The sequence below is a fragment of the Varanus komodoensis genome, unplaced genomic scaffold, assembly GCF_004798865.1.
Source record: "Varanus komodoensis strain SLA01 unplaced genomic scaffold, ASM479886v1 scaffold15, whole genome shotgun sequence".
Classification (NCBI taxonomy): Eukaryota; Metazoa; Chordata; class Lepidosauria; order Squamata; family Varanidae; genus Varanus; species Varanus komodoensis.
In genome coordinates this window covers 25,810,685-25,835,632 of record NW_025335440.1, presented here as the reverse complement: position 1 = coordinate 25,835,632, position 24,948 = coordinate 25,810,685, and the positions used below count along the sequence as shown (strand labels likewise).

The following is a 24,948-nucleotide window of genomic DNA, read 5'->3' as shown; positions in this document are numbered from 1 at the left end:
GATCCAGGAACTGACCCTGAGCCTGCAGCTTCTCCAAGGGTGTAGCTGCCAGTACACTGAGCTTTGCCACCCATCCCCTACCAGTGAAATATTGATTAACTTATTAGGATAAAAAGAGCAGCTAGATGTCAAGGGCCTTTCTGGGCAGCTGCTGCCAGTCAGAGTAAATCATACTGGCCTATTGATTTTTTAAAAAGTTTTATACAGGGTTTTTACATGCTATGGGACTTTGTAGTTTTAACGTCTGTGAACTGCTCAGAACACTTCAGCTGTTGGACGGTACAGAAATGGAAGATGGAAATAAATCAAGCGGATAAATGGTCACATGGTCACATTATAATGGTCTCAACCCATTCAAAACAGTTTCATATCTATTTTGGGAAAGGGTAATTTGGGATAGAGTAATCTCAGCTGAGTGATACCATATCTCACAGGTAAAGCACATGTTGTGTATGCACAATGTTTCAGTTCTTGGTAACTTCCGCTAAAGTGATCACATATAGGGAGGCAAGGGGAGATTCCTCCTTTGAAACTCTGGAGAGTCACTGCTAGTCACAGGAAAGAGGCAGTTCTGGATTCATACTGGGAAAACAGTATGATGTGGGCATGGATCACACATGATGCTAAGCCATGGTCAGGTTTGTGGCTTGTCATTGTGCCCAAACCCATCCCTGAAAAAAAAGCCATAATCTTTAACAGCCATAACCCAGATACAATAACCATTGTTTGTCAGTAATGGCTGGGCCAACAAACCAGGATTACCATAAACCATGTAAAACATAATGTGAAACATAGCTGTGCGTTATGCATGAAAGCAGCTAGTATAAATGCCCTTTGCTTACATTCACATGTGCTTTTCTGCTCTAAGGTTCTGCAAAGTGGAACCTTTACTCTTTCAGATACTGTAGTAAAGATTGCAATAAATAAGCCAACAATACCATAAATAAATAACAATACATTAAGAAGCAGAACATGGATTAACTTGCCTGACTTCTACATAGTCACTGGGACATGTGGCTCCACCCTCCAAAGAGAAATTGGTAAAATGCAAAGCAATCTGTTTATTGTTCCCCACATGGATCCTGTATGTGCAGGTCATTCGGTTGGGATAGAGGTTGGGGTAGTTTGGAGACGTCAGCACACCGGAAGCCTCCGTGTATTCATGTGAACATACTGGAAGAAAAAAGAGCAAAGCACTCAGGTGACTGCAAGGAATTTTAGCTGACGTTGGCAATCAAGGCCTTAGTGAAAAAATCTTCACAGAAAACAAAGAATTTTGTATTTGTCAGAATGCAAAGAACTGAAAGCCACCTCTGCCACTTATCAAACTGGTTATTCTTGATTGTCCCTTGCTAAAGCTTTAACCCAAAATGCGACTCATGTAAGATTTGTCATATTCACTTTTGATAGTGAAGGTACCCAAGTTTGAACTAAATACAATGTTTCATCAAACAAACAAACATAAATGTGGGAGGATTTACAGTTTAATCCTGGCTTCTTTTTTGCCTTTGCTTTTTTCCTCTTTGGGGAGCCAAACAAAACTTTGGCAGCTGACAAAGCTAGAGGACAGCCACTTATAATGGCCAAAGTGGAGTTGTATCATCAAGCCAGAGGACACAAGAGGCCATAGAATTGCATAGAATTTGCACATGCAAAATTTCCGTAGAAGTGTAGTACATCTTAGCATAGTATGGAAGACACCAGGTAGCTGGTGCAGTTGCCTGCCTGTTTGGGTGCGAATCATGGACAGACATCAGCTGTTCTTATGGTATGTTAGCATCAAACCTTCACTTGGACTGGATGGCCCTTCAAACAGAGCAGGGTTCTCTGTCAGCCCTTTAAATAGAAGATTGACCTCCGTAAAAGACAGGCAGAGTAATGAGTACGGCGAAACTACCTGGGCTTCTGGCTCCCACCCTGCAGAGCAGCTTCTGCTGCAGGGCCAAGAACCTGGAGTTCCTGATCCTGTGCCAAAAGCACCCTTCTGGACAGCTAAAGCTTCAGTTTTGGGCTCCTCCTTTGAGAAAACCTACTCCCTTCTAATATAATTATGCTTCTAGTAAGCTATTCATAGAGTGCAGGCAAAATACGCTTTTCTTGTGCTTTCTTTTTGCTGGGTGGTGGGGGGAGGGGAAGAAACCAATGCATGCCAGATCAAAAAGTTATCTGTTCTGCATAGTTCTTTCACAGTACTTGAGGATGGATTGAGAAATTTAAGTAAAGAAGCTGTAGTTGCCTAGCACATTCATTTTGGTTAGAACTGCACAATGGCTGGAAGAGATTAAACACAGATGACCATGAAGATTAAACATGAACATCCTGCTTGGCTGTTGTCCTTCCATGTAAATCCACCCAACACCATTACAGTAAATCCTCTATGCTTTTTTCCTTCTGCTGGAGGCCAGGGTAACAGAACATCCAACTTCTGGATTAAATGCTATTAATGTGAGTTGTGAATAAGGCACACCTAAAGGTTTAACTTTGTGCTCTTTGTCAAAAACAAGGTGATGTTGCCTGATGTCTGGATGTGGGTCATAAAATCTTGGCATGAAGAAGCCTGTGTTTCCATTCATTTTCAATATATACATTTTATTTGAAAAGAAAAGGTGAGTTGTACTGAATAGCTGTACATAATTTCTCTGCTCGGGTATGAACATGGGAAGGCCCATCTGGTCTTGATTCCAGCCAGTCAACGCAGTCCAAGCTGGCCATCACAGAAGACACAATGAAACTGCTGGAAGCTGCACTGTGCACCTACCTAACAGAAGGCTCTTTCTCACACACGGTTGCACAACCCAGAAGATTAGAAGTGGAACATTTCTCCCCCCTCCACTTCGCCCCACCCCTGGTGAAAATTTCAAGATTTCCCAGATCCCAATGAAGAACTTTGTGATCCCATTATTCTTCTTTGACATCTTACATACAAAAGAAATCTGCAGATCTCCTGAGAGTTATGTGTACTAATATTTGCAACCTCCTCCAACCTCCAGCTCACCCTACAGAACAGATTCTTCTTCTTTTTTTTGTTGTTGTCATTGCAGGCGATAGAAGAAAAATATCAGCACTTGAAGTCCTGCTGTCTCTGGCATGCAGTAACATAATTAACTGACTTAATTTTACCAACTCAGAGAAGAGGAGGAATGCAAACAAAAGATCCTTTGTGGAGAAGTTCAAAAGCAAGCTTGTTTAGAAACACTTAGCTCCAGCCATTTCAAATTGCATCTCCATCCTCTCCAGTTTTAGGTGGATGCATTTGGCAAGCATGGCTTGAATTTGCCTTTGTGCAGTCTAAATCCAGGGGACTAAGTGATTATTTGCCAGATATGGCCCATCTAGAGAAGGAGGACCTGTGTTTGGTTGCTTAGGTTCTGGTTCCATCCAGACCGGATTACTGAACTGCTCCCTCCTTGGAGTGCTCTTAAATATAGCTTGGAAACCGGAGTTGCTCCAGAGCAAAGAGTGGTTGCTGCTTTCTCTGATTTTCAGGAAGGGAGTTAAGACACATTTCTTTAATTTGGACTTTCAAATTGTGAGCCGTTGTTTAAGGGTGCTATCCAATGGGATGCCTATAGCCCTCTGAACAGGCATCCTATACAGGGTGTCAGGAGTGTGGAGGTTACGGTTGCCTCCGTGCTTCTGCTACTCTGCCAAGCAGACAGATGGCCAGTTTCAACTATATACCTGTAGTATTTCCGAGTGAGAGGGAAGGATGCTGAGGTATGCCAGGATATGTTGCATCTTGGCGGCACCTGTCTCCTTTCCCTGCACAAAAGCACCTGTCTGAACTCACTTTTGTGACCTTGGTGAAGCAGCCACCAAGGTTCTTTCTGTGCTGGCTGTAAGGGGCGGGAGGGGATCTGAGGGCAGGTGCTGAGTGCCTCGATGCAGAAAAATCCTATGACCATCTGGATGCTGCCCAACATCCATTAGATTGCTCTCTTAATTTTTTTCATGTGGTTTCATTACTTTTCATACTTTTATGGACAGTTTGTATTGCTGTACTCTGCCTTGGTGGCATCTATAGAAAGGTGGTCTACAAATATCATTCGTTCGATCAATTATCCAATAAAAGGCAGCCATGAGGGTGCTGGTAGGAGTGTGGTGACTGCAGTCTAGAACACCAGCTGTGTTGCTTACCAGGTTGTTCCTTAGCTCAATTTAAGGTGATGATTTTTAATTTAAAAACCCTAATCTGGGACTAGCTTTGTCCAGAATAATGTTAATAACAGCATTAGAGGGCCTGCTGTCTAGTCAACTTTCAAATATGATTGTTTTGGTGAGTACCAGAGACAGAACCCTTTTTGTAGTTGTATCTCAGTTATATATTTTCCTGTATGGAGAAATCTGACAAAACACCTTTTCTTTGTGCTTGTAAGCATGCTCTGAGTACATTTTTTCCAGGAAGATCTGTTTTGCTTAGTTCCTTAGATCTGTTTAAGCTGACTGGCTTTTATAAAACTTTTCAGCCATGTTGGTTTTGTTATTTGTGTTATTGTGCTGTTATTTATATCTTTACCTTGTTGCTTTGTTGTAGGCCACCTTGTAAGAACCCTTTCTAGAACTGTGTATAAGCTTATAAAATGAAAACAAACACAATTGTTGGTGCTGAGAGCCAGTGTGGTATAGTGGTTAAGAGCGTGGAACTGGGACTCAGGAGTCCTGGGCTCAAGTCCCCACTTGATCATGGAGCCAACAGGGTGACTCTCAGTCCAACCCATCTCACAGGGTTCTTGGTGTGTGGATAAGTCAGAGCAAGAAGAGGGGAATGATGTAAGCCACTTTAAATTCATAAAGAAATAAGTGGGATATAAATCCAAGAAATAAATAGTGCCCTACGCTTTTACAGTTTGCAATAAATCTTATGCCATGATATTTTGATCTGTGTCTCTTCCATATTTTTGGACTGCAAATTTCATCAACCCCTACCATATCCATGCTGAATAGGGCACAGGGGAGATGAAATTCAACAACATCCAAGGAACCATAGGCTCCCCACTCCACCTAAACAGCCCTTCTGAAAGCCACACAGATACAATTTAAATCTATGAGTTCATTCCCACACAGCCCGAATCCCCTGCAAAATGAAATCAGAAGTAAAAAGAAGAATCAGAAGAAATTAACGGTTTCATTCTAGATAGATCTATGAGACAACACGGAAGAATACAGGCAGACAAAGCCCCTTTGTCACTGCCAGCAAAGTTCCAGCTAAAGGCCTAAGGTCACATGAAGCTTACACTGCTAAAGCTAAGTTTGGCTTGGCTTGGCTACTGCCTGGAGGAGAGACTGCCTGGAAACCCAACACAAGCTATCCTGTGCTTCCCAAAGGAAGAATAAGTATGATAAACTACACATCTGTGTACACATCTGTGCTAAATTCCACGAGAGAGCCACCACCTCTGACTTCATGCGTCAGTGTACAAGAATGAGTTTCTACATACATAGATACATTATAGGATGTGGATTCTCAGATACAATCTTAAGCTAAGCAATGAAATATATTTAAAGTGCCTTCGGAAGAAGGATTTGATGGAGATAAGCAATTCCTCTGGATCATTACCAGTATGCAATATGCACAGGCTGGCAGTTCCTTTTTTTTTTTTTTTTTAAGGTGCTCCTTTTAAAAAAATATAACATAATTTAAAAAGACAAGTATAAAATACATCATAAAAATTTAAAACAACACAAAATACAGAAAAAACAAAACAAAACACAACTAGTGCACCTGGCCACTGGAACTGTGGCTACATAATATTTATACCTTCCTTTCTTTCCTCCACCTTACTTCTACTTAATATTTATACCTTCATTTCTTTCATCCTCCCCCTAACTTTCCACTCTTTCAGGAATACTCCTTCCATCCAGAATTGAATCAACTGAAGGTTTAGTACCCTTCCCTTTTACTAATACATATTCAATTAACGAACTCCATATATCATTAAAATAATTCTTCTTTATCAGTCCTTTTTCATCCTATCCCACATGTCAACTTCTCATTAAAAGCTATAGTCCAAATTTTTTTATACCATTCAATTAACTGAAGATCCCGCTTCTCCTCCAATTCTTTGCTATTATCAATTTTGCTGCTGTTACCAAATTTATTATTAATTCTTTAATGTCCATTTCCATCTATTTCTGTCAAATATTAACAGCAAAGCTATTTCAGGAACTGCTTCAATTTTTAAATTCAGTGGTGCTCTTAAGGGTTCCAGCAATAACAGAAACTGAGTTTGTTAAAAGACTAGATGGCTGAACAAAAGCAGTTCGCCAATATCCAAAGGAAGGTGGTGTGTTGGGACAAAGGAGAAAATAGCAGGACTGCACCCACTCTTGCATTTCTCATCCAAACTACAGAGCACATTAGAGTCTGTTGGAGGGACACTTCCACATCAGGCAGCAAGAGAGACTCACCCCGGTAGGTGGAATGGTAGCTGCCTGCTAATAAAGCGGGTGCCCAGGTCAGAGGTAGCCCACAGAGCCAGTGCCACAATGCTTACAACCGGGTGGATGGAAAGGAGATCTGAATCTACTGGACAACCAAGAGTGATTTTGTGCCCAAAAGGCCCATGAGCTGCATTCTGTTCTGGTACTTAAAATGCATTCATGGGCTCAGAATGCTTTAATTCTAGTGTAAGCAGTCATTCTGATGTTGGAATGATCTTCCCACTGAAGCTTGCCTGGTAGTACAATTGTCATCTTTTTGGCACCAGGCTAAGACTCTTCCACACCTAGGCATTTCATGGCATATGATGAATCTTTTCCTAGCAGGGCTAGCTTTTTATTGACAATGTTTAAGATGCTTAAATGGTTTGCATTTTGAAATGTTGCACTATATTGTCTCTGGGTTTTGTGAAGGCAGGCTGCTCTCAGTCTGTAAAGAAGATACTGAGTAGATCCCAGAAGCCTCCAGACTGCCAAACCCGAGTGTACAGGTTTGGGACTGGAGGAGAGGCTGCAGTGTTAGATGAAGGACACAGTCAAGACAACAGGGAAAATCAAAACCAGGAAAAGAATATGGTTGAAGGCAGAACCAGGACAAGTACAGGAATGGGCAGGCAAAAAAGAAGACCACCAAAAGAAAGACAAAAGGGATAGTGATTGCATACCATTTCCATGTGCTAATGTATATGCATTAATGCAAATTTAGAAATATGATTATAATTTAAATAGTACTACAATACATCTCAGTATGGTGAAGAAGATTAACCAGGCATGCCTGTCCAGGCTCTTGAGGGGCAGCTTCAATTCTGCTCTTTCTTCTTCTGGTTATTTACTTGGGTGGCCCTTCAAACAGAGGACATCTTCAAATGGAGGATGCTTTCATACTGGGAATAGTCCTCTGGCAGACTTCAAATAGAGGAATGCCATTTGTAAAGCAGGACACAACCCTATTGAGAGCTTGTCATTGTTATGTGCTGCCAAGTCATCTCCAGCTTATTGTGACCCAATGTATGAAAGCCCTCCACAATGCCCTATGCATAACAGCCCCACTCAGTTCCTCTAAATTCAGGGCTTTGGCTTCCTTTATGGAGTCAATCCATCTTGTATTTTGTCTACCCTTATATTTGGTCTTCCTTCTACTGAGAGCAGGGCAAGGAAAAGGCAAGGATACAGCTTGTCCTTGATGCCTGTTCAACACTGTCTACAGGAACAATCATCCTGTTAACCAGTTTATTAATAGTTTCTTCCTGCTTCCTTTGGTAGTGGCCCATGCAACAAGAGAGCCGTTAAAGAAAACCATCTGGGTGCCTCATTCTCTCTGAAGCACGCCAGGTGGGGAGAGAGTCTCCACACTAAAATGGAGAAGAAAGGCAGCCAATGTCTTCCGGGCTGCTAAAGCATGCAGGCTAAGCTGGGAATGTGATAGAAGAGCTTTAGCTGTTGCTTACTTCAGGCAGAACCTATCGTCTATGCTTATTTGTAATAAATATCATGGTAAAAGTCCTTTTAAAATATGGCATGACTTAATAATAGTTATAAAACCTCTCACTTACTAATATGTGGTTGCCTTTGATTTTATTTCCTAACTACAAGAATTCATAACTGACATCTATATTAGGTAAATATTTTTTTAGGCCCAACAGATTATAGGAATGTAAACAATCTTGCAAGATCCCCTGAATCTTGGGTGCTCTCGGTGAAAGGAAGGAAATGTTAAATCCTCCCGTGTGTCAAGAATTGTTTGAAAGCTGAATAAGCAACAGTGCATTTTGCAGAAAGCTTCAGTCACCGTTTTATTACCCAGATGGATGTGCATAAACTTAACCCCTTCCTACTTGGAACAGGATTATCAGTTGTAGGTCACTGCATGGGAATTCTGCCCTGACTAAAACTGTGTGAGAATGTTTTTTCAGCATTACCTCCCTCTTTGAAAAGAAATCTATTTCTCCTCTTTAAAAAATGCTAGAGACCAGGGTCATCCCATGAAGCTGACTGGAAAGTTAGGACAGATAAAAGGACAGATAGTCTGACTGTGGAATTTGCTACCACTAGTTGTAGAGATGGCCACCAATTTGGAATATTTAAAAGGGTCAGGTGGAGGAGAAGGCTCTCAATGGCTACTAACCAAAATGGCTGCAGATTACCTCCAATCACAGAGGCAGTATTTTGATACAAACTGACCTGATCTTTACACCTCATATTAATGTACAGCATGGAACTTAGTTATCTACCAGCATCTGGTGCTTCTCAAATGTTGCAACACAATTCTGTGCTCAAATACATAATGGAATTTATTTTTAAATATATACTTCAAAAGAAAATACCTGTTTAAAAATGTAAACATTCCTACAAATTGATTTATAATTGCAGGTCCATGTGAAAATGGGATGGGAAAGATTTATGGGTGAATACGTGTGAAAGAGTCACATAGTTCAGAAAGAGATTCACCTATATTGGGTTACCTCAACTTGATGCCTTCCAAATTTGTCTAACTGGAACTCTCCCCCATTATTTCTGATTGCTGGCTCTGCTGGCTGAGGCTGATGGGAGCTAGAATCTAAAATATCTGAAGGCACCAAACTGGGGGAAGCTGTCCTACCCCTACCTGAGACTCAGCCTCACTCTCAGATGTTTTGAAGTCTATGCCCTCATTTCCTGGAACACGGAGACATGATGAATAATACTTTTTTGTGTTCAGCTTTGTTAAGCACTTGGGGAATGCCTGGAACAGGACAGACTTGAATATAGTAGGATACCTCCTGTGAAGCGAAATGAAGTGAAGCAAGAACTGGAAAAGGACAGCTTTTCAAAAAGAGGTCTTTATGGGTGGTAGAGGAACAATGAACAGTCTAACCAACTAAGGGCATTTGACAAAGTTGGAAGAAAGGAAGGGAGACTCCAGGCATTTGCAGGAAGAGGGATAAAGAGGCATTTTGGCCTTCTGTGGAATAAATGCATGATGCCTCATTCCTAAGAAGAAAGAGTTCAGGCAAGTGCCTTGATTTGAATAGGTATTGAAATCCATTAACTGACAATTATAGTAATGGGTTGGACCCAAACTGCAGCTTGCAGTTAGGTCTCAAAATCATGGGACAAGTCAATTATACAGGTCACTTTTGCATTCTGTTATACAGGAATAACATTGAAATTGGTCACTTCGCCTTTGTTTGTTTGTTTTGACTATTTCTTCATTTATATCCTACTTTTATCCGTTAAGAAATTCAGGGTAGGACAATTGATATTTCCAGGTGGTCCCTAACCATACATTATCTAGGTCTAGACCTGCTTACCTTGAGCAAGGTGGCTGCATCAGGTGTTCTGAAAAGACTCTGGCTCGCTTTGAAAAGGTGTTGGACCAGTTCATGATGCCCAATGGTATGTACAGCACATGCCCTTGGACAGAAGGACCTTTGGCAGGATTTGGCCACTGCCAGAGTGGAGTCATTGTGGCAGAGGGCTCATTGTCGATGGGAAAACAATGGGGCTTCTTCCTGGTCCCAGCAGGGTGGGGTTCGCATTGCATAGTGGAGTGTGGGTTATGTTTTTCTAAAGAACTGGTCTATAGGGAGTGCTGCTGGGGCAGTCCTGGTAGCTGTTTACCACTCACTCTTCTAGCACCCCATTAGATGCAGTCATGTCCCATAAACCTCCTCTTGGGCTTTGAACTGTATAGCAGGGCAGGCTCAAACTAGGTGTGGGTGGCATTGGCTGGTCTATAGCAGAAGATGGCACTGGTGACCAAGGCAGTGAGATGGTTGTGGTGGTGCTAATTCCAAGGGTGGTGAGAGCTCTGGTGGCTCGCAAGTGGTAGGATTGGCTGTGTTGGGAAGCATCCATCCAGGGTGTCTTCCCCTTGATGCCCAGGACTGGAACTGCTGGATAAACTGAACTATAGGTTGGCACTGAGGCAACTGAAACCAAAGGATGGGGCTGGTTACAGGTTTCTGCCAGTTGCCACCTGAGTTTTCCCGAATTGTGTTTGCAGCGAGCTACTTGTGGTTTATAGCTGACATTTCTTGGCTGTACCGTCCCATTTGTCTAGCTGCTAGAGATGGCTTCTCTCTAAAACCTGGTGAAAGTGTTTCAGGGCCTCATGATCAAAGTCCCTTCTCAGGGAAACCTGGGATGAACTTTGATGGGGAGAGACACTTGAAAGGGTTCAGTCTCATCCTAAGCAGAAAATTGGATGTTCAGTCAGGGTTCAGCAAAGAAACAAGACAGGACCAGAGTCTTTTTACCCACACATCATAACACCTGGATGCCCCTGGGGTGCTATCAGCCCCTGTTGGACACCCTGCCAGCCAATTATAAAGATTTGGACTGAACCAGAAAACTGCTCTTATAGGCAAAGACTTCAGTCTGGAAACATGCCAGTGCTGAAGTGAGCAAGGTTCATTCAGACAGACTGTGAGCATAGGAGAGAGGATCTGCAACCAAACAACTCTCTAGCAGCAATATAGCTAACAGAGTTTATACACCAACTCAGTGTACACATGCTTAGTGCAGATGGGCTGATACTGAAACCAGCTCAAACTGGTTCGAAGCAGGGGACCCTCACCTCACATTCTAAGCTCAGGCAGTTTTCTCTCAGTCTTTATTTCTCTTATTTCAGCTCTTCTCTTGCATGTCCTGTTCCTTAGTTTGGTTGCTTCTGCTGTTTGGCCTTCATATTCTTAGAACAAGAACTAGTCTGTTTACTTCTATACCCTACCCTCAGGCACGGAGCTCCAAACTGATTTGTTTGGTTGCAGGAAATAGTTGATGCAGCCTAGGCAACCTTGGGCCATGGGAACATCAGACAATTTGAGAAACTCCTGGTGTTTTCCCCTGGCTCCTGCAAGTCTTCAAGCCACAGTGGGCTGCAGCCATGGCTTATCATGATGTGCAAACCCAGCAAGGTTGTTGCCATGATTAACAAGCCATAAGCTGATTTGGAGTTTGTTTACCCTAGTAACAATCCACGGTTTGCATGTTATGATAAGCTACATAACTGAAAGCATTGCTTCAGGCTATAGATGAGCTGTCCATACAGTCAGTGGAGACAAAATTTCTACACAAGCATTGCCTAATACAGGATTGCTAAACCCTTCTCTGTTTGAGTAAAACATAACCCAAGAAATCTGACAGGACACTGACTCTGACTGCCAGAACCCTCCCTGTTCAGGCTGACTCTGTCCTAAAGTGGGTTTTTCCTATGGCTGCCAATCTCTCGCAAGGCTGCATTACCCACACGGGGCCTCCCTTTTCCCAGCCTCTTCTTCATAGGAGCCTGTGTTGCCATGGTTTCCAAGAGCCTTGCCTGGCCTCCATCTGAGAGACCAGGAGGAGCAGCAGCTGGAAGGTTTTTGCTCACGCACTCCTGTTCTCCCTTATCAGCAGCTCTTGCACTGTTGACTCCCAGGCAACATCTTCCACCTCCCCCTCCGCATCTGACTCAGAGCTGCTTTCATTTCTCCTGGTCCTACAGCTGACATGCACTACAGCTTACCACAGCTTACCCACAGTGGACTGCAGTGATCATTCAAGCCAGCCCCAAAGGATTGAGAAAGGACTGCTGAATTGCAAAAGGGCAGCAACATTTATTCCTTTTTTAATGTGGAAATCTGTAAATTCAAATATTCACCTTGCCAACTAATTAAAACCTTCATCACAGTACAGCTCCTTCTTACTGGTGGGAAGGTATCAAGTCATGCCAAGCCCTTCTGGGCAGGCTACCCCCATTTAGGACAATGGGTGGTCTTTCTCCTTGTGTCCATTTAGGGTCTTACTTAAAGTGTCATGGAGGGTGCCCCATGAACCCTCCTCATGCCCCTCCAACAACCTTCCCCAACTGGGTGCCTTCTAGATGCCCCGCATGATGGAAATTGTAGTCAAACAGGCCTGAAGAGTGCCGAGTTGGGGAAGGCTGCCCTGCAGTTTTGTGTATCTGAATCAGGCATAACCCAAGTGCCTCGATCTGCTCTAATCATTTGACCCTGAAGGGGGAGGTGATGGCAATATATTTACAGTGTGAATGAATTCTGGTAATGCCTGCAATTCTGAACAGAACACAACCTTCAAGGTTTCAACAGCAATACCCCCAATCTATATGATGCCAAGGAAAGAATTTAGTGCCATTCAGTTCTGCCATATTATTTTTCATTAATTTCTACTGGTCATATTTTTCAGATTTATCAGAATCATTATGTTTGTTAGTGCGATTGATGTGGATGAAAAGCGATGCAGAAAGCGGCAAGAGTCATGACTTACAAAACTTTGATTGGTTGCCTTAACAACTTATGGGACATAGTGGATCTAATGTCATACCTCTAGATGCATTCAGGAAAACATAATTCACCGAGAATCCCTCTGAAGCGATGTTCCGATTTGTCACGAAATGCAGCATCATCGTGTTGCCACTGCTGGTCACAGATGGTGGGACTGACCTCCCACAATACCTGTGCCAAATCCATCATAAGTAGTGTGTCCAAAGTTCACTTTCTTTTGCACAGAAGTCACAAACTCAGTGCTTACATAATGCTGAATATGTAAGGATAAGAGGATGACAAATGTGCAAATCAAATATCTGAAGAATGGAACGAAGTATGTCACAAATTATTTTAAAACCTTTATGAAGCAAGCCTATACTTGTCTAGACAAGAAAATGTTCCACAGCTCCCACCAGGATGGCTGGCTGGGGAATAGTGGAAGCTTTGGGGCATTTTTCTCTTTTCAATAGACATATTGTTGCACTTTTAACTAATTGCCTCACTTTGGATAAAAAGGGAGGCACAGGGCAGCATAATACGGCATTCCAAGGGACTGACAAGCACAGAGCAAGTCCCATGGAAAGACAGGATGAATCAGCGGGACTGCCCAGAAAAAACAGCACATCTGAAAGGGGTGAGATGGGAAATTATGTATGGCAGAGGAAGGATATGCCTGTTGATTGAAAAGGCGCAATGAGTGATAAGGAAGAGCAGGTCTTTCAAAGGCCTTAAAAAAGAAATTTTATCTGAACAGTCCAGTCCAGAGGCATCAGGCAGACAAGCAGCCCAGTATGTCTGCTCAGATTGAAAGGGGTTCCTTCCAGGTTGGTGTGTACTGAGCCTTAATAAATTCAGACTTCCCGTCCCTGGTTTTAATAACTATGTACATACCGCCCCAATTTTGTCATAGTGAAGTTGTCATAGATGTCAAGGTAATCTTGGTAGCAAGTGTAACCAAATTCCAGGTTGAAAGATGTGAAGGTCAGACGGATCAGGTAACCAGGCTGGGCTAGGATGGTCCATGCACAGTTGATGCCATGTGGGTATGTGGCAAGATAGCCAGGACTTGCAATGGTTCCCTCCAGTTCTGTGAGAATCCCTCCACATGCTGCAGGGCATGAAAAACAGTGCATCATTTAAGAGGCGGCTCATAAATATGGAGAGCCAGCATGCCATAGTGGTTGGAATGGTGGGCAGGGACTCTGGAGATGTGGGTTCTAGCTTCCACTCAGCCAGGAAGTCCACTGAGCGATTTCGGGCTAGTCACTGACTCTCAGCCTAACCTACCTCATAGGGTTGTTGTGGGGATAAAATGGAGAGAAGAATTATGTAACTGGTTTGGCTTCCTTGAAGAAAACAGGCAGCATATTCATATAATAAAAACAAATAGCATGATTAAAATCTGTGATCCTATACACTGACTTGAGAGTAAAACCCATCAAATTCAATGGAACTTGCTTCTGTGTTGATATGCATAGGATCACAACAGAGATTGCATTGTCCCGTTAGTCCCATATAAGAGAAGCAGTAAACTTCTTTTAGCCCAAGAGCCAAAAATCAGTTTGGAGAAGCTCTTGGTATCCTCATTTCAGTGTTGGGACAAAGGCAAACTGACAAGGTCAAAAATACCAAAAAATGAAAGGAAAGGGAAGCAAAGCGAGCATATCATAACTTAAAACTCTTACTATCAGTAAAGAAGCCTCAGGAGAATGCTGGAAAACTGCACCAAACCCAGGAAAGATCAAAGCCTGATCAAGGAGTATAAAGGAAACCCTGGACAGACAGACTGGGACACCAGGAAAGCTACATCTGATCTCCTGTTCTGAAGTTCCCCCTTCTTCTCTCAGAATAGTAATCCCACCAGAAATGGCATATTAATTTCAAATGTCTATTATGTCATCCCTTATTTTTTTATTACTAAGTTAATGACACCAGCAATTACCTGCATCCAAAGACTTGTAGTCAGCCTGGAAACCAAGGTTGGTAACAGATGAAGCTCTGAATTTTACATAGAGAAAATTGCGTGTGGACTGAACTATTGAAGGTACAACTCCACCACAGTATTTCCCCAAAACAGGAGAATTCATGTTGTTGCCATCTCTGATCTGCAGGTGTGAAAAGTGCAAATCTATGACATTTGTCACAATCCTAAGTGCATCATGTAATCAGAAGGACTTTAGATGTGTGTCAATTTTGGTTACTCTCAGTTTCTCAGTTTTGCTTTACTTTTGCTTTACAAAAGAATTTTACTTTTCTTTTGTCCCATTTCCACATCAGTGTAAGATTTCTTCCTTTTTTAATTCCCACACAGAACTGCCTTGCTCATTCCTCCTGATGATGATGATGATGATGATGATGATTATTATAACATTTCTATGCCGCCCCTTGCCGAAACCTCGGGGATATGTATTTTTTCAAACAGCTTGCCTTGCTATGGTGCTTTTTTGTATGTTAACTTCACTAATATGTGAATTCATGTATACACATTCCCCTGATATATTTATTTTTATATGGTTGTTTTGCCTGGAGAACTGTATTGCACTATTCAGAGAAGTGTGAAGACTGAAGGAGAGCTATATTCACATATTGACTTAGGAAATGCAAGTCAGGTAGGACCACATTACAATGTGAACCAAATGAATATCTCCCCCAGCCATACTTTGTGGTAGAAATTTAGGGGCCACACAGTACAATGAGCAGGTGGGTCTCCAAAGGCAGCAAGGTAACCTTATCAGATTCTAAAGTAAATGAATTCACATTGCAATTTAAAAGAGGGGCCATTAGACCATTAATTTCAAAGTCAGAATGTTCTATTTTCACCACTGCTTAGTTGTAAGTTCCATTGAAATCAATGTGTACATACCCATCTCCCTAAGATCTCAGTCCTAAATATGCTTTCTCACAATAGAAGTCCCATACTCGTAATTCACAAAGGCTTACCTCCCATTCCAAGTAGGCTTGTGAATATAGCTTACACCTACCAATATATGAAATGTTTGTGTTGATTGTGTATCAAGGATATCTGTGAATTTATAGATTCAGTTTGTGATGAATAGAAATGACCTTCACCTCAACATAATCCAAGTTACAGGTTGTGGTACTATGAATCCAGAAGTCAGTGAAATTCAGAATCACCACATGCCCTTCCGACTGGGAGATGATCCACTCACAGATCTTGCCATGAGACAATGCCCTGGTATAATAGGGGGATCTGATAACTCCATTGCCAGACAAGGTTCCCCCACACACTGCCAAGAGAAAAGGAGAATTAGTCATTATTCCAGTTTGTGCATAAAGCAATTTCCTTTTAGAACAAAGAAATTCATTGCAGGGACTGAAACTTTAAAATCTCCATTAAAAATTTAAATTAGCCATTGAGTACATGGTCAACCATTCCAGCTTTTGGTTCTCAGGTGGGAAAAAGGAAGAAGGAAGAATGCCTGTGGGGGACATTAGGAGTAAATGAACATCTAGCTGCAGAAATGAAATAACTGACAGAAAGAAGGTGAAAATTGCAGAAATTTGTGACCAAGAGAGGCTTGGGGGAACTTCAGCTCTTACCTTTTCATCATCCCTAAACTTGGGGAAGTGGATAAACCTCAGTGATAGAGCATACACATTGCATGCAGGAGGTCCAAAGCTTCCATTCCCGGCATCTCCAGCTAGGGCTAGGAATCAATCCTGCCTAAAAGCTGGAAGAGCTGCTGCCTGCCTGTGTTGGCTGTACTGGGCTAGATGGAGTGACACAGTATAAGCAGCTTCCTGTGTTCCTAAGGCCAGCAACATTCATGGCTAGAGGAGCCCAAGCTGTGTGGCCATTTTAGCTCTAACATACATGCTGCTGGGCACACCTACACTGAGGGCATTGAATGAAGCATGCAACCATTCATTGCCATCAACACTGAAAGAAATCAAGATGCATCAGTAAAAGCAGGCTATCTGAAGAAGCCATACTGAATCAGGTATTTATTTAGTATGTTGAAACTGTCAACATATTACATAAATAAACGATATGTCCCATATGGGTTGCAAAGCCTCTTTCAGATTGAGGGCCGATTGGGTGAAGGCAAAGGAGGAGGGGCCAAAATTACAAACATACCAGCACATCTTTACTTCAAGCTCTCCCTGCCAGGACTGCAGCCTTGTCGATTTTTAGAATGGGGACTAAACTGCACCCATGTTGAGAAACAATTGGGAGTGGGGGAGGAGGTTGCTCAGAAATGAATCTTGCACTGGCAAGGAATAATAAATTGGTTCCACTGTTTCCGGGGTGAGCAGTTAGGACACTAAAGACCAGTTTCTCTTACCAACATCATAAACAGCCCTAAAGCTAGACTTGTGGGCTGCAGTGTAAGACCGAAACTTGATCCAGAGTCTGTTGCTATTGGAAGTTATCACTGAAGGAGTCGCATTGCCACAGAACTTGCCGATTAGGGGAGACATCTCGGTGTTGCCATTTCGGACCTAACCCATGAAAGAATATGAAATCATGTCAGATTTGATTATCAGACCACAACTGGATAATTTTGTGTCTTCAGTTGCTCCAGGCTACTACATATGCCAAATGAAGGTAAAACATCCAAGCACCAAGTCTCACAATTGGTGCCTACCCAGGTGATCTTGGCATGAGAGCTGCTGCTTCTTTCCTCACTGAAAGTTGTTGTGCAGAGGACTGGGCACTCTCTCCCTCTTATTTCCATTGGCAGAAGCCACCCATAAGAACGACAACCGGGATATTTTTCACCTGCCGGCTGCGCTTTCCTGCATCTAACTTTTGGGAGAAAGTTTCTGCGGGGGAGCAAAAGTAGGCAGGCCCTCTCACGCATTCACAACTCAGGTGCTGCAGCCTTGAACCTTGCCATGACACGCGGAGCCCAGCACTGGTGGGCAAAGTACTGATCTAGTGGGAAATACCAGAGCTCATCACCTGAGTCTCCTTCCAATTGGCCCTAAGAACATCCATCTAGCTCCTAAATTTTACATGAAGTTTGCTCTTCCAAATGCTGAGAATTCCCTGTGTGTGTGCACGCTGTTAGGTGAGAAGGAGAATAAAATTTGCAAAGTTTAAAGGCAGTGCTTTACCCCTTGCTGAAACTACCGTACTCTCAGTCTCCCATTGCAATACATTTCAGAGATGCTGGCATGTGACCAATGAACGCCTCCATACCCAGGAATTTGCCAGCATTTACTATTTTAACCTTCAAGCTTCAGTAAGTATGGTATCTCTTCATCAAATACGTTGTTGTGATCACAAATGGGAAAATAACCAAGTACCAAACTCAGTGAGGAATCCAAATTCCTAGTGAATATATGGTTTGCCTCAATCACGTTTCCAAATTATTGTCTCTATTATTATTATTCCAAGTGATTATCTCTATTTTTTAATCATTTCTGATCCAGAAAAAATGTTAACAGAAGTTCATACTCAAAATGTACACTTTTATCCCATGGCATAAAGCATGAAAATGCAGATCTTGTGGTGAATAGGGAGTTGCCTGACACGCACAAACACACAAACGTGTATATTAATAAAAATAACTTCCAAACTGTATTATATCAGGAAACCTCCCTGCAAAAGTGAGCATGTTAAAAAAAATTGCATAAAAAATTAAATGCCTTAGAAGAAGACACATAGTCATCTTTCAACAAACTATTCCTGACTTGACTTCACTCTGTTATTGAACATGCTTGTATATTAAATAAATGATCTAGAACAGTGGTGGCCAACCTCTGGCACACGTGCCACAGTGGGCGCACAGAGCCCTCTCTGTCAGCACATGAGCCAAGTCACCCCAGCATCATAGCATTGGATAACAGCACAGATAGGGGCCATGAGCATGCTCGGAAAGGAGTAGCAGAGCCACGCGATGACATCACAAGCCACAGACTCATTAGCCGAGACTCATCTGAACTTTCGCATGTCCGGTCAGTGTGCTACCAAGGATATGTATATATTTGCTTGGACTGGCTGTGAGTTGTTTTTTCTAAACTCAGTTTTAAAGTTTTATTGCAGTGTTGGCACGTTGCGATAAATCAGTATGTTTTGGGTTGCAGTTTGGGCACCTGGTCGCTAAAAGGTTCACCTTCACTGGGTTAGGGCTGCAAAAACGAGGTGTCCTGGCATGATTTTGATGGTTGCAATGTGTTTAGAATGGGCAGAAATCATGAGCAGTGCAGAAACAGCTACTCAAGGAAGGCTTTTTCAAAATCGCCCTTTTCCATGGAACTTTCACCCTCTATTAGGGTTAGGTGTGTGCAACAGAGTTGGGTTAGGGTTGCAAAAAGTGGGTGTCCTGACATGGTTTTTATTTTTGGAATGTGTTTAGAATGGGCAGAAATGATGAGCTGCGCAGAAAAAGCTACTCAAGGAAGGCTTCTTCAAAATCTTCCTATGTTCATTGGTATTTTACCCCTATATTAGGTTTAGGGGTGTGCACCATGGTAGGGTTGGGCCAATGGTGGCAAACCTATTGCACACATGGCACAGCAGGCATGCAGAGCCCCCTGTGTTGGCACGTGAGCAAAGTCACTGCAGCATCACCCCAGCATCGCCCGAACATCGGATAACAGCACTCACAGGGGCCATGCGCATGCTCTGAAAGGAGTAGCTGTGCCAGGCGATGACGTCACGACTCATCAGCCACGATTCATCCGAGCTTTCGTATGGCCGGTTAGTGCACTGCCAAGGATATGTATATATTTGCTTGGACTGGCTGTGGGTTTGTTTGTTTTTTTCTAAACTAAAACCTCAGTTTTCAGGTTTTATTGCTGAGTTGGCACTTTGCGATATATAAGTGGGTTTTGGGTTGTAGTTTGGGTGCTTGGTCTGTAAAAGGTTCGCCATCACTGATCTAGAAAGCCTGGATTCAGACTCCAGGTTCTGTAACTTTCTCAAACCCTGCAACAGCAGCTCTCCTTCTGAGTATGCAAATCACAAGATCTGAATGCCATTTCTAGCAACCATAATAGATAACCTACTTATCTGCAGTGCATGTGAGGACTTTGTGGACTTTTAAAGCATCAAACAGCACTTTTTAAACAGCCATTTCTTCCGTTTCCTCCTACCATCGCCCTCTTCAAAGTTAACTACTGAGCAGATATTAAAATTATTTTTTCTGGGACGGGAGGCTTTTAAAGTGCCTGTATTGTTCTGGTTATTTTTTATTTTACAACAGCAACCAAGTTGCTAAAATCTGACACATGTGGATGGATTATAAATAAATACTAAATGAAGTTTTATAGCCTTTCAGCCAGGAAAGGGAATAACCCTTTTTCATATCTCAAGTTGTAACAATATTGGCCTTTTCACAGCATTCTATGCTTCCAGGCTTCAACTGAATTAATGATTCTGAGCTTGGGCTGAGGAGAAATTGCCAGACCCCTCGAAGCAAACAGAGATGGTGTCAAGGGAGGCCCACTGAGGTTGGAGCCCTGAAACTGCCATCTGGAGCTCCGAATCTCTGGGAAGCCATTTGCCACACACCCTGCTGTCCATGGACACTTGCTGAAATAAAGGTGCTTGCAGCCCTGATTGATTCACTTCCATCTGATCTCCCTGGATTAGATGGCATTTGCCCACATCAGCATCACTTCCTGATTTTTTCTGTCTGAGGGTTTTCCTGAAACCGAATGCCCTCCTATCCCTTTTCCCCTATTCATACATCCCTTAGATAGGCACAGACCTTAGTAGGCACAGACCTTAGTACATATGTAAATTAATGTAAATTAGCATATGCAATTTTGTGCATGTCTTTTATCCTTCAGGCCTGTTCACCAGATCTTTTTGGTACCTAGTGCTGCCCTTGGAAGCAAACCAAGATCTGCTCCCGAAAGAAAAGAGTAACAGCCACACTGAACGAATTCGAACGGATTGTGCCCAATTGGAATGGCTTTGCTTCTCTTGTTGCAGTGAATTTCATTGTTGTTTTGCCAGCAATTAGAGAAGGGAATTATGAGCCCAAACAAACAAAAGCTGTCTGTTTTCATTACACACCAGGCTTCCCCTTTATTTGGAAATTAATTACACTTCACTCCAACCGGTGTCTAGGGAAGAAATGATGCTCTTACTGTAATAAAACTTCTGTAGCTAAGGCTGCAGATGAAACTCGGTGTATGTTAGAGATAGTTTTCAGGAGCGGATTTTGGTTTTGCTCACAAAGTGAGTTTTAAACTAAAAGAAAGAAAAATAAGTCCCATGACCCCAAGGCAATGGCCAAGAGCCTCAGGACAGGGATAAGCGATCAGTTAAAGTGCCTGGCAAAACCTATAACTTCAGTTCTCTGAACAGCTGACCATATCTCATGGCCTTCCCAACATGTGTTGCAGTCCAGTTCCCATCAACCTCAGCCCAGCAGCATGATGACTGGGAATTATGGGAATTTCAGTCCAACACATCTGGAGTAGATCCAGAATCTGTCTTCCAAGAGAGCTCACCTTCGCCCCCTCCCAAACCATGGTTTGCCCCATTCAGCAGGGTCTCCTGACTGTCTGTGTACATCTTTAGGGGGCTAGAAGAAATTCTTTGGGAAGACAGGCATGAGGAAGTCCACTTCTACATGCACACTTGATTCAGAGTAAATCTGGATCCAACCCTTACAGGGTACCAGGTTGAGGGAAGTTGCCAAAGGGAACCTGTGGGTGAAACTCTTCTCAGGTTTGTTTGTTTTAATGCTTTCTTTTATAACTTGTCCATTATATTTTAACTAAATAGAACAATATCTCTTACGCTGGACATAATTTCAAATAGTAGTTTCCCATATGAATCTGCTCAGGCATGTAAAATGATCATGAATCAGTAATCTTATTCCTAATTTCTATTTTCTAAATCAAAGCCATACCACCCTTCGATTGTAGGAGGCAGAATATTTTTCCATCTTCCTGCAGTGTCCAGTTTCAAAGGAGATTTGCCATGCAATGAGATACAGCTGCCATTTGAGAAAAGCAAACAAAAAATCTAAAGCCCTTTGGGTTAACTGAACTCCATGATTCTTGGAACAGGGCCAAAATAATTCTGGCTTTGGAATTACCTTGTCTAGGGAAAAGGCGTATTCCTGTACCTTTAAGACTCTAATGGAGGGAAAACCCCCACTGTTGTACTTCTCTCATTACACCTTGTGTTGGAAGAGGCAACTTCTGATGAAATTCAGCCTTGTATAAGATTCTGAACGGCACACAAACCTTTGCAGGGTATGTCTCTGGCAAAGCAAGTCTACTGAGCATCTCTTATCCTTATCATGAATTTGGCACACACTAGCCCAGGAGGTCAAGCATATGGATGTAATAATGCGGCAGCTCATCACAGCTAAGTTTTCTAGCTCGTCTACCATTACCTTTGGTCAATTGCACTCCTCTTGTTCCTTGTCCTCTGTGGATTTTGGACGCTAATGAAATGTCTCTTCATAATGATAGTAGGGTAGAAACTCACCTCCATCACTTATTTTTCCTCCCAGTAAAATAGACTTGAAGTGCATGACTGTATTCCCCATTGCTTAACATTTATTTTGAAAGCATCTACAGATCACTCTAATTTGGATCAGGACCACAGGGGTTAATCATTGTCCTTGGCCCAATTCTATATCAGGAATACAGTGCAGGAGTAACAGGGCAGTGTCTCCCCACCCACCATCAGTGACTGATTCCCAACCTCCCAGGATTACCTTTTTTAAGTAGTTTTTTTAAAGTATCCTGGGATATACTGTGTCTCATCTAGTTTACTGCACAGCTATTCTTTCCAAAATAGCAAACCGTTTTATTTTTTAAAAATCACCTCGATGTAATTCCAAGAGCAACTGGGATGACTGTCCAGCTCCAGGTGTGTGAAATTCAGATGGATCTTTTCACTGGGTGGCTGTTGGATGATGTAGATGCACTGCCGGTTGTAAAGATAAGAATTCGGCCAGTAAGGGGACATGATAACCCCGCTGCTGTCTGTATAATTTCCTCCACAGTTGGGATCAGCTGTGTTAATGAAAAAGAAATGGTTGCTTCTGGCATCCAATGCCACATGCCCACAGGATTCATTCCCTAAAGAGCTACGGGTCGGCCCAAGATAATCCTCTGCTTGAGGCAAAGGGCAAGCTGCTGCCCCTTCCCATTCCACATAAAAAGGACAGAAAGCTGGATCTCACTTCAGTGCTTGTAGTGGGACAGGAATCTACAGGCAGGCTGTAGAGCCAAGTTGCATGGCCTACACAGGAGCCAAGTTGCATGGCCTACACAGCAGGTTGCCACCAGCAGCCTGGCACCTGGCTCCTGGGACCCGATCACCTTGCGGGCCTGCCCTGAACGAGCTGTGTCACGCTTGCACAAGAACACTTACCAGGTGCTGTTGTGTATGTGATATGGAAGCCTCTGTCACTACCGAAGCCATTGGAATGGAAGTGGACCCAGCCGTAGGGACCGGTGGTTTGAAGAGGTGGGGGCAAGCTAGTACTGCAGTACTTTCCAAGGAGGGGGTCCTGAGGGAGGAGACCATCCCGAATCTAAACAAAGGCATAAGCACACATATCCTCTGTCACAGTCACACACCATGAAGACATATATATGGACAGATGTTGAACTTTCCCAATTCATTTAGTCCTGCCGTCTTTTATGCTGCTCTGAAATTCTGAGCTCTTGGTTTATATTTGTTGTTTTATACTATTCAGCTCTTGTTTACTTGTTTGTTTCATTTACCCTAGAAATACATGAATGAAGGAAAAGCTTATTTGTACTGAATCTATATTATCATTCACATACATTTATACCCTACCTTTTTCCACTAGTGAGAAACCCAAGGCAGAGAGCCATACACACACACATGCATGAATTGTTTGAATTGTGCATCTATTATTCCTATTTATTGTTATTGTTCATGGATTGTTTTCCGATTTTAATGTTGTAAGCCATCCTGAGACGTTGTAAAGGACAGCATATAGATGTTTTAAATAAAATTTTAAAAAATTCTAGTGGTCAGTCCCCTTGAGCTCAAAGGGACTTTGAGTATATGTGCATAGAATTTTATCATACACCTCCAGGCTAGCTTTTGAATTACCTTGTTTTAGTGGTTGTTAAAACCATTTTAGGGCTTAAGTGCAAGAGCTGCTGATGAGAAAATGGAAGAAAAACTGGGTTGGACATGTTCTGCTGTTCCTAGAAGCTTGCTAATGCCATGACAAATACTGTCAATTAAGGGCTTTATAGAAGCAACAAGGAGAACAGTCCTCGGTGGGTTAGGAAGTTAAGTGCCATTTAAGAGTGTTATATAAATGAAGTTGTGGACAAGCCATCATTCCCCAAGCCCTGCTTGCTTGCAGAAAGGAGGAGGCAGTCTTCTCCTGGTGGTTTTTCTGTCTGTTCCTCACACATGTGAATTCTAACCTTCACCCAGTGTTTCTTTGTGGGAGGTTATTAGCTATGCCAGCTTTGTGCTGGTGGCCTGATTCTACCTCCAGAATGTCACCATTTGGGGCCTACCATCATCTGGAGACCCCAATCCTCCAGGACAAAGCTCACCCCTGTGACCAGCTGTGCTCCTCTCCCCAGGCAGAGGGGTGGCTTCCACCACATCCCAGTTCCCTCCAGACAGAGGAGCTGTACCTTTGGATTTCTCCACTCAGTATTAAAGATAATTCTAGTTGTAAAGATCATGGAATTTCTAAGCAACATGGTCACTGAAAGTCAAAATGTTAGAAATTACGCTATTACTGCATTCTCCTGTCCATGTTTAGTGAGAAAAAAGCCTGACAACATGATTCGGTGCTGCATGCTGGGAGCTGTAGGGTGCATGGGGCACAATCCTATATGTGTTCAGAAAAACAAAATCCTACAGCCACAGTTTCTCTCCAGCCAAATGGGCTGGAAACAGCAGCACTCTTTTCTGTCTATAGAGTACACCCATATTAGCTATTTAAAAGTACTTTTTCACCCCCTTTTTAAAACCTCCGTATTGAAAAGAATAGGTCTTTTAGTCCTTTCTCATTGCATGGCCAAGGGTATGGTATTACAGCTCATGCAGTATTTTCACTCACTAAAGCTAATCTCATAGGAAACGTTTCAGACACAACTGAAGGGGATAATTTTTCTGTAGACAGAGATAAGAACTTACTGTTGAAATACTTTTTAAATGTTTATTTTATATTCTGTCCCTTCACATAGCTTTTCTTATTCATGACAGAAGCTCCAAAATGATTCAACATATCTAGGAAATTATTGTGCTTGTCCTATAAGGCATGTTTCTTTTAATATTACTTAGATGACATAACAGGAACAATTTGTTTGCAGT

At 42.5% G+C, this 24,948-nt stretch overlaps 1 protein-coding gene across 1 annotated transcript in view; it reads right to left on the bottom strand.

The window, feature by feature from the left end:
* CUBN (cubilin) overlaps positions 1 to 24,948 on the bottom strand; it is a 180,362-nt gene that overhangs the window by 124,440 nt on the left and 30,974 nt on the right. The window contains exons 17-24 of the mRNA XM_044424708.1: positions 23,005 to 23,167; positions 22,453 to 22,643; positions 16,994 to 17,150; positions 15,756 to 15,934; positions 14,629 to 14,791; positions 13,578 to 13,794; positions 12,745 to 12,875; positions 987 to 1,173 (exon numbers count right to left, since the gene is read on the bottom strand). Of these exons, the coding sequence (XP_044280643.1) occupies positions 987 to 1,173; positions 12,745 to 12,875; positions 13,578 to 13,794; positions 14,629 to 14,791; positions 15,756 to 15,934; positions 16,994 to 17,150; positions 22,453 to 22,643; positions 23,005 to 23,167 (1,388 nt within the window). The remainder of the gene's footprint in view (positions 1 to 986; positions 1,174 to 12,744; positions 12,876 to 13,577; positions 13,795 to 14,628; positions 14,792 to 15,755; positions 15,935 to 16,993; positions 17,151 to 22,452; positions 22,644 to 23,004; positions 23,168 to 24,948) is intronic.